Source organism: Hevea brasiliensis, chromosome 1, assembly GCF_030052815.1.
Source record: "Hevea brasiliensis isolate MT/VB/25A 57/8 chromosome 1, ASM3005281v1, whole genome shotgun sequence".
NCBI lineage: Eukaryota > Viridiplantae > Streptophyta > Magnoliopsida > Malpighiales > Euphorbiaceae > Hevea > Hevea brasiliensis.
In genome coordinates, this window is record NC_079493.1 from 92637978 (window position 1) to 92648500 (window position 10523).

General features: G+C 27.8%; 1 protein-coding gene across 2 annotated transcripts; it reads right to left on the reverse strand.

The window, feature by feature from the left end:
- Nucleotides 1-541: 541 nt before the first annotated feature.
- LOC110640760 (lysM domain-containing GPI-anchored protein 2) lies at nt 542-9796 on the reverse strand. 2 transcript variants are annotated; one of them, XM_058145967.1, is made up of 4 exons: nt 9029-9796; nt 1285-1405; nt 971-1182; nt 542-784 (listed from the first exon to the last, which is right to left on the reverse strand). In XM_058145967.1, exons 1-4 carry the CDS (start codon nt 9681-9683, stop codon nt 690-692), a joined length of 1083 nt encoding a protein of 360 aa, XP_058001950.1. In that variant the 5' UTR covers nt 9684-9796; the 3' UTR covers nt 542-689. The 2 variants fall into 2 exon arrangements, with proteins under 2 accessions (XP_058001950.1, XP_021647918.1); XM_021792226.2 differs by lacking the exon at nt 9029-9796 and adding an exon at nt 5142-5988.
- Between the last annotated feature and the right edge of the window lie 727 nt (nt 9797-10523).

Genomic DNA, 10523 nt, shown 5'->3' on the forward strand with positions numbered 1-10523 from the left:
TGTATTTATTATTGAAATTGTAATTCTCCATGCTACTGAATATATTAAATAAATCTTAACGAGTGCAATATTTACACAGTAGAAAAACCGATTTAATGAATTTTGTAGGCCTCAAATGAGGGCATTGTGATTTGTGTATTGGTAGCCACTGAGACTTGAATGAATTCTATACTATAATTGTTTTCATCAAAATAAAACATGCTTCATAAATCACCATCCTTGAATGTAAATATAAAGACCAATCTAATAGTTGAAATCGCAAACTACAAACAAGTCACCAGAGAAAGGAGGTTAAACCTGTGAGGTTCTTGGTTTAAAATGCAATGTAGCCACTAATGAGTTATAGCTCAACAGTACTTAGTTATTAGGTCTCAAACTCGAATTTCAATTGAAGCTAATTGAAAAAAAAAATGCAAAGGAGACATTCTGGCCCAACCAAAAATGACCACTGAGATCAACAATACAAAAACCATTAATGCCACAAATCAGACTACACTATCTTCTGTATAATTCGTGAAAAAGCTGTAGGAATTAGCCAGAGTTTTCAACTTCCAGTTCCATCTTCTAATTTATTGATTGAACAAATAAATTACTCATACACAAACTAACTGAAAAGAGATCGTTGACGTCATGTTTTTTACATCCTCATTTCACACAAGAAAGGACACCCGCAAAGAAGCACATATATTTTACCAAAGAAGATGTAGACAAAGCATAATTAGATGAACAGAAATGAAAAGGAACTTCCAACTCAAACCGATCTTCGAAGTATTATTTCCAGGACCTATGTTCAAACCCAAAAAACAAAATTAGTAACTATACTAAATGCAATGATAACTGTAATGATCACAAGTGAAATTAAACCCAACTATATGAACATTAACCATTTTAATATAAATACCAAACAAGTTTATTATATAAGATATGAGATGGTGGAGGAAAGTTAAAGTGTTGGTGCCAGCAATTCTACCTGGACTGATGGCTGGACAAGTATTTACTGTGGCAAGTGTTGTCAAGATAGTTTGGTTATTGAACCCAGAATAGGCACAGCTTGTTTGGTTGCAGCCTACAATTGTGGTGTTTCCAATGGATAAATTGTCCGCACCTTCACATAGCGTGGTGGAAGGACAAGTTAGCCAGGTGTTGTTAGCTGGTCTAAGCTGAGATGGCTGACATTGTAATCTGGAGAATGAGAGAAAAATTACAAGGAAATTATTACTTTCAAGGAATAAATTTGGCTAAATATTTCAACACAAAAAAGACAGATTTGAGCAATACACTCACGTCCAGTTTTTTGCAGAATCACAGTTGCATCTCATGCAACTGTTAGCAGTGAAGACATAAGTGCCATTAGGAACGAGTAAAGGGTAATCTAGCGAGCTAGCGATCACCGATGAATTACAAGCTGCGAATTAACAACAGAACATCATTAATCCATAAAAAATCACTTGAATAATTCAAACTCAAAAACACCCCTTTTCTCTTTAAGAAAAAAAATTTAACAAAATGAAAAATTACAAAATAAATAATCATTTGAGATATTAGCTAAATGTTTTTTTTTTTTTAATTTGTTTTATAAAGGATTGGGAGACAGGTATTTATCACTATTCACTCAAAACCCCACTTTCTCAATATTATGCTAAGGCGGCAAAAATAATTATTGAACACTGGGATGAGGCAATATATGCCTGACATGATGAAAGAACAGAAGCAACATGTCATATGGAAAAGAGGACCCACATATTATAGGTACATTTGCCAAAGCTGTATGCAACAATTTTTTTTATATTAAAACAAAAAAACTTACAGGGGCATTTGTATGGAAAAGAGGACCCACTTATTATAGGGACATTTGCATACAAAAATTGAATCCTATACTGCTATAGCTCGTACGTACAGCAATTGAATCAATGGTCACCACTGGCATAGAAGAGAAGATAGTGGAATGGGGACCATATATGCTATCATTCCTAGCTACTATTTTAAAATTAGGCATTTCAATTCTTACATTACTTTGAATATTCGTGTTCTACTATATAACAATTTGGGAAGTAAAATATTAACTTTCTAAATTTCAAAAGTATAATCAAATTTTTAAAATAGGTTAAATAATTTATTACACTATACCTCTACACATTAGGGCAATGAACAAACCTAATATATCAAAGTACCTTTTAAAAATGTTGGAATTTTATCTAATTGACTAAAAAGTAAAAAAGAAAAGAATTTGAGTATCAAATGAGGAAATATCCAGTTTAGAAGAAAAAAGCAATTAGATGACCACATATTCAACTACTTGGCTAGATTTGCAAGGAAATTGAAGAGATAGCTGAGCTCTAATCAAACAAAATATAGATGTGTTTAATAGTTTAGCTGTAGAGAGAATAGATAGGAGCCCGCATCTGTCCAAGTAAAGTGTGGCTATGAATGCCCCCACTCATTTATTGCTGAGTTTGAAAATTTTCAAACCACTAACCAATAACAGGTTTTTCTTAAAAAGAAAAACCATGGCAAAGGATAGATAATCCAATGAAAAAAAAATCATCCTAAAATAGATAATTATTACTGAATTGAATTGAATGGATTAGAAGTGACTAAATGACGGGAGGCAAGAGTCTGCAAAGAGATGGGTTTGCTTTGATTTAGATTACACATTACTAAAAGTTTAGAACTAATCAATTAATTAGCTGGTTTTTCACCCTTATAAATCCTTTGACTTCTTGTATTCTTTATATGTGAACTCTAAACAACAATCTCATTAGGGGTGGCCACGGTCCGGTTTCGAACCGGAACCGAACCGGAACCGGTTCGGTCAAAATCGAACCGGAAACGGTCAAAACCAGAACCGGTTTCGAACCGAACCAAAACCGTCCTTCTACGGTTTGGTTCAGGTTCATATTTTTTAGAAACCGTGAACCGGCAATTCTGAACCGGATCAAACTAGCGATTTAAATACAAAAAAATTCAATAAATACTTCACTCCACTCCTAATTCATATATATATATATATATATATATATATATATATATATATATATATATATATATATATATATATATATATATTATTAATTCTCTACACAATTATTCTCTATACTCTTTTTAATTCTCAATACTCTTTCAATTTCTCTCAAATTTTCTAAATAATTATTTTCTACACTCCTTTTAATTCTCAATACTTTCATAATTCTCCTACTTTATTATTTTATATGCTCACTAAAATTTTTAATACTATATCAATTACTCTGTTATTACTTTATATATTCAATAAAATTTTCAATACCCTCTATTATGATTTTTTTTCTTTTATATTTTTTTAATTATCAATTATCATATAATTTTTTAAAAAATGGCAAGTAATACTCAACTCAACTCAATTCAACTAAGTTTTTATCCCAAAAATTTATTGGGATCAGCTATATGGATATTTTTTTTCTCCACTCTAAACGATTTTGGGTTAAATCCTCGAAAATGTGTAATACTTTTAAATCATGTTGTACTATTCTCCTTCAAGTCAGTTTAGGTCTACCTATTTTTTTCTTTCTATTCTCTAAACCAATGTGCTCTACTTGTCTAACTGGAACTTTCCTATGTCTATGCTTCACATGACCAAACCACCTCAATCTCCCTTCTCTCAACTTATAACTGAAAATTTTGATTCCTCTAAATCCTAAAGGGATACATTGGCAAAATTAAGTTCATGCAACCTTTTCTAATTTTTTTTTTAAATTAATTTCATCTCTAGTTTTTAATAAGTTCAAGTCTTTACTTATTAAATTTTTCTTAAAAATAAGTTAATTTTATTCTTTTTATTCTTATTTTATTTTGATTAAAAGATTTCTAAGAAAAATTAAAATATTTTTACAAATATAACTTACATTATAAATCAATAAAATTTTCCTCTAATTTTTTCCTTTTAAGTCGTTCTTAAACCGCCCCAAAACCGCTTCCAAACCGTCCTTCAAACCGTCTTGAACTGTCATTTTTTGAATCCTCTTGTAAACCGTTTTAAACCGAGGCTCGAACCGGAACCGGCGGTTCAAGAACCGTCTTCCAAATCGTCCCATGATGGTTTAGTTCAGGTTCATGATTTTATTAAACCTGAACATGAACCTGAACCTGAACCGACGGTTCAAGAACCGTAAGCGGCGGTTCCTGAACCGTGGCCACCCCTAAATTCATATCCAATAAAATAACAAAATATTAAACTCATTCCACCTACGCGCCTAACCTTAACACTTGTGTGCCTTAGGCTATGTTCCTAGAGAGGTACCTATTGGTTTGGGGAGAAAAACTGAGCTTAATACTTACCCCTTAGCGCTTTTGGAGTTGGTGTTACTCCCTTTTATGAGGTAAAAGGATGAGGAATGAGTTGGGGATTTTTTTTTTTTTTAATAGTTATATAATTATGTTAATTTATTTATAATTATATTTATTACTATTAAACATCTACTTCTGTTATCTATATTTATTTTAAATAAATTAATTTTTTTATATTGTATCATAATTAACAATTAAATTTTTATATTTTAAAAATAGATTAAAATGTTTCTAAAATTTAATTCTATCCACACTTCAATCACTCTGTCTATTAAAACTTATGGGAAAAAAAAAGTATTAATAATGTTAAAGCTTATGGAAAAAGTATTCACAATTGTGAAATTTAGAGCAAAATAATAATTTATATTAAAAATATATTAAAATATTTTTAATTTTCATTAACAATAAAAGTTTATAAAAATAGATGGAAGAACAAAATTATATGACCAAACCAAAACTTAAATACATTTTATTGTATTTTTCAAAATGACATATCACACAAGAACTAACAAAATAATTTACCCTTATTTTTTACTTGAATTTTATATCAAACACGCTTAATCTTTGAGTAAAAAATAAATAAATCTTATCTTAGAAATTTTAATTAGACTTCTTCTCACTTAACCATTATTAAGATAGTTTTTCCTCCACTCTGTTATACCTACCAAATGCGCCATTAATCTTAATACTAATCCCTTAAAAAAATCTTAATACTTTTTTTTTTTTGAGAATATTAATACTAAATATTTAAAACTAAAAGGGAGAAAAAAAAGTGATTAAGATGTCTACGGAAGTGAAAAGGAAAGAAAAGAAGGGAAAACCTTTGAGTGGGACATCAAGAACTTGGCCAGCCATGAGAGAACTGTCATTAACAATTGAATTAAGGCTCATAAGCGTGTCTTTAGTAGTGCCGTATTCCTCTGCAATCAACTCCAGCGTGCTCCCGGCTTCCACCACGTGTCCATAATGGACAACTCTCTCTCCTCCTACCTCATCGCAGCTGCACGGTAACGGAATCCACAGCTCATCCCTTGGATGAATCAAGCTCGCGTTCTTTATATTATTAACGGCCGCGATTTGCTGATTCGTCACCAATCCTGAGAACACCTCCCTAGCGATATGATCAAGGTCGTCGCCTGATTGAACGATGTAGGTGGGTTTCTTGTTAGAGATGCCAGTCCCGTTGGAGCACAAGCAAGTGAAGGGGATCTTGATAGTCTGCTGCGCGGCTACAGTTTGGTTGGGTAAGGTCGAGAGAGGGAAATTATTAGCGCCGAGGAGGGAGCGGAGGTTTTTGATTGAAAATAGGGCTTCAATGGCGGAGAGTGTGCTGGTATTCGGAGAGACATAGTCAATCAGGGCGTGGCAAGTGGCGGATGTGGTGCATTTGAAGGGCTGCGACTGCGAGGATGAATTAGTGGCGAGCGAAGCAAAGAACAGTAGCATTAGACTGAGAAGTAGATGAGCAGTAGGAAGAGCCATTTCTGGCTGCAATGGAGTTTTTGCGCGATGTTCAAAGAAGAAGAAGAAGAAGAAGAGGGCAGAATGGGGTTTTTGCTGGGTTTGAACTGTGGAAGAGGAGACTTTTATTTATCTGAAGAAGTTGGATTTGAAGTTCAGCGGCCTCGGGTTGGCAACTCTTGACATTGACATCCATGTTCGTTTGTCTAAATAATTTTGATAATTTCAAATAATTAAATATTTAAAAAATAATTAATCTAAAATTAATGATATTTTTAGTCTGAAATCCCTTAATTTCAGCACTTTAAAAATTAAAATAATAATAATAATAATAACTCACTACAAGCAGGGACCTTATTAGATTAATTAATTTAATCCGTCGATGAAGATGCTGCTATATATTGGGTTTTTATTTGTTTAGACAAGTTCACAAACATGCGAACCAGAGGTTGTGAACTTCACGTGCCTACATTATCCAATGACAGTTCACATCTATGCATAAAATACTCGCATTCATATATTGTCATCTATAGCAATGATTCCATATAACAAGCCAATCAAAACTATATATATATATATATATATATATATATATATATATATATATATATATATATATATATATATATATATATAATTGAACATTTTATAATTTTATAAATACAAAAGTGAAGTTTAAAAAAATAATTTTATTTTTAATTAACTTTTTATTTATGTGTTAACTTTTTATCATTTCAATTATAATATTTTTTTACCCAAAAAAAAAGGTATTTATCTTCCATAGAATTACAGAGCAATCATAAATTTTTTCCATAATTGGGTCCTTTATTATAGCAAATCAATATGAGGCTAGGTCTACATATAAATTCAATTCTAATTCTAACAATATATATAAAAAAAAAATTACTATTTCTTATAATTCATAAAAATTGATGTAAAATTGAAACACATATTGCATGTCGCATAGAAATGTTCATGCAGTCACTTGTAGAAATGTTAAGGATAAGATGGCTAAAAAATCGAATATTTTTGAATTTTTTATTTGCTCAAATGGATTGGATGAATTTAAATAATATATATTGAAGCTTGGGATAAGTACAAATTCAAGAAGAAAGTTTTGTAATAAATTTAAATTTTATATATTGAATATTTATTATTTAAATTTATTTAATAATTAATTAAATGTAAAAATATATTTTTATAATAATATTTATAAATTTTATCATAAAATTTATTGAAAAACAATAGACTTAAACAAAGAGAAATTTATTATAGATTTTCTTCGGTCATTTTCTTCATCAATATAGTAATCTTGACTCAATAAAATTTAATTTAATATTTAAAATATTTTTAAACTTTTAAAATGCTATAATATCGCTTGTGGTCATATAGATCTTCAATCAATAAAAAAAAAATATTATTCAAAAATTATTACAAGAAAAATAATTTTATAATTTTCGAAATAGTAAAATATTTAATTTAACACCTATATTTATTTGAAAGTTTAATTTATCTATTTTCAACTTTTTTTATTTAATTTAACTTTAAAATATTAAGTTAAGTTGAATTTAATTTAAAAATTAAAATTTATTAAATAAATTTTTTTATTTTTCCATTTAAGCTTAAAAATTAAGAAATTTACTTTTTTTATTTTTATATTTTTGAGTTAAATTAAATTTAAATTAAAATTTTTAAATTAAATTAAAAAAATTAAAAATATATAAAATTAAACTTCTTCAATTTGTATAGGAGTGTAATTGAGACTGTATCGTCTTTATGAGTTTATCAAGGCACTCGAAGGGGTTTCATATCATCAAGTTGAGATTAAACCATTTTGAAATAGAATTAAATTATAATAATTATCTATTTAATAAAATAATTTTAATATAATATTTTTCAATTTAAAATAAATTTTATTATGAAAGTTGCATCCCTATTTGTGAATGAAATTTATTTGTTCACTACAAACAAAAATTGCTAAGCCACGCTACGCCAAGAATCAATAATTAAATCGCATATCATATTTATTAATTTTACAAAATTATTTTCAAATCATATGTCTACACGATTGTTACAAATTTTTATAGCCCTTTTTTTTTTAAGATGCAGAATAAAAAAGTAGGAATTTTTATTGGTAATGAAAAATTATTACTGATATATTATTTTTAAAAATTGGTCACAATTGAAAATTTGTCAAGTATGAAAATTTTCTTTTTAGATTTTTGTTTAAGAAAAAAGTCAATTTTGCCCTTAAAAATATATTTTAAAAAAAATCAATTACCCTTAAAAATAAAAATGCTTCCTTTAAGAAAGATCCCCCCATGGATTGTTTTTACAATTCTTTTATTATTTCATAAAGTTTTCATTAAATTGTCACTCAAAATTTCATTAAAATCTTTTTAACACTAATTTTAGTTTAAAATTACTATTAAATTATTATTTTAATTTAAAGTTACCACTGTAAGTTAGAGATAACTTGTTTCTACTTTTTTATTTATTTTTAATAAATTTTTATTTATTCTTTTAATAATAAATATGCTTTTGTTTATTTTATTTTTTATTTATATGAAGTTAGATTTTCTATAAAAATAACTTTTAATTTTAATTTAAAACTATCACCGTAACCAACAATATCTACTCCCTTTATCTTTTTAACTGAATTGCTTTCAATGAATTCTTTTAATCATAAATTTGTTTTTTTTTATTTCTTTTTTAAATATAGTTGAATTCTTTTGTATTTTCCCTTTTGAGTTCATTTATGTTTTATACGAAATATGTTTATTGATTGTAAATTATTATTAATTTATTGTATTAAATAAATATAATATTTTAAAAAATTATAATAAAAAATTTTACTAACGAAAATATTAAGATACTAAAACAATTAATAATTATGGCTGTCAAAAAAAATAATTAATAATATACAGAAATTTTTTATTAATAGTAAATCATATTATATATTGAAAACATGTACTTCTTCATTTAAATAAATATAAAATTTATTTTTCATAATTTACAAAAATATCTATATTTATATAAGTGTAAAAAATATTAAAATTTAACAGAGATATATCATATATCCAATAATATCCCTTCATTAAATTGTGTTTTAAGCTATTTTATGTCAATTCTTTTATTAATAAAATTGACACATTCTGAGTTGGGACGCGAAACGATAAACGGTAGCCATCAATTTCCAAAAATTGAGAATAATCTTCTAAGGCAAAAAAGAGAGAAGATTACTGACCTCTGAGGGGAACGTCAATGGTGTTTCCAGCAATAAGCTTACTATCATTGGGAATATTATTGAGCTTAAACAGCACATCGCTCTTAGTTCCAAACTGCTTTGCAATGCCTTCCATGGTGCTCATTGATTCCACCACATGCGCATAATGGACAACCCTCTGCTCTTCCACATCATCGCAACTACAGGGCAATGGAATCGTCAGCTTTTCTCCGACTTGAATCAAATCGGGATCTGGAATGTTATTAACTTCTGCGATTTGTGGGTGTGTGACCAAACCAGCGAACACGGTGTTTGCGATATAGTACAGCCCATCGTCTTTTTGAACAGTGTACTTAGGAACATGGTTTGAGATACCAGACCCATTAGAGCAAATGCAAGGGATTGGGATTTTGACCACTTGTTCTACATTTATAGTGTAGTTTGATAAGGTAGAAGGAGGAAGGTTGTTTGCACCTAGAAAAGAGTTCAGGTCATGGACTTTAAAGAAATTTTGGAGGTGGAGGATGGTGGTTTTGTTGGGGGATTTGTAGCCAACTAGAGAAGTGCAAGTGGTTCGAGTTTGAGTGCATTTAAATCCAACTTGGGCATTTGATAATTTGGTGGCAAAAGCATAAAAGAAGAGTAGAGAGACAAATATGTCATGAGAAAAACCCATATTTCTTGTTTTTCTGGGTTTGGGACTTTAGGTTCTGATTGGGATTTAAAATGGCGGAGGACTTAGAAGAAGGTGGTAGGTATGAAAGTGAAAGAACTGGTTTCTCATTGGAAGAAAAGTCAATTCTGTGCCCAAACTTTTTGTTTTTTCTTAAATCAATTCAAAACTTTTAATTTAATTCTAAATCAACTCAATTTTTAATTAAAATAATAATTTTCAAATTTTAATAATAAAATATAAATTCTATAATTATAAAATTAATATGATTTATAATTTTAATTAAAATAAGAAAAATTAAAAAATAAGAAAAAAAAACTTATAATTAAATTTAAGGTCCATTTATAATAAATAAATTTTATGAAATTTATTTTTAAATCTAAAATTTTATGCTTGAAAGTATATATATATATATATATATATATATATATATATATATATATATATATATATATATATATATATGAATTTCAATCCTGTAGTTTGAATTCTGGATAATTAAATATTATTATCGTAAATTCTATTAAAATATATGAAATTTTCAAATGAATTTCATAAAATTTACTACAAAATTTTTATAATAAAACTACTCATCCTTTCACCTTTTACTTCTTTTGCCTCACAAAACTTTTTTTTTTTTCAACCTCATATATCATTTTAATATCATTATTCATATTTTGTCATCCTAAATTTTTAATTTAAATAGTGTTAAATAATATTTTAAGAATAATAACATATAAAATATGAGTACATTATGTATCTTAATAAAAAAAATACATATAAATATAAGATTATTATGTTAAATAAAATAAATATAATTGTCAATTTATTATTTATATGATA

Coding starts and splice junctions, on each gene's coding strand:
- LOC110640760 (XM_021792226.2), bottom strand. CDS start 5,802: ATGGCTCTTCCTACTGCTCATCTACTTCTCAGTCTAATGCTACTGTTC. Junction 1,406..5,141: donor TCTTGATGTCCCACTCAAAG/GTTTTCCCTTCT, acceptor GTTAATTCGCAG/CTTGTAATTCATCGGTGATC. Junction 1,183..1,284: donor GATTCTGCAAAAAACTGGAC/GTGAGTGTATTG, acceptor CTCATTCTCCAG/ATTACAATGTCAGCCATCTC.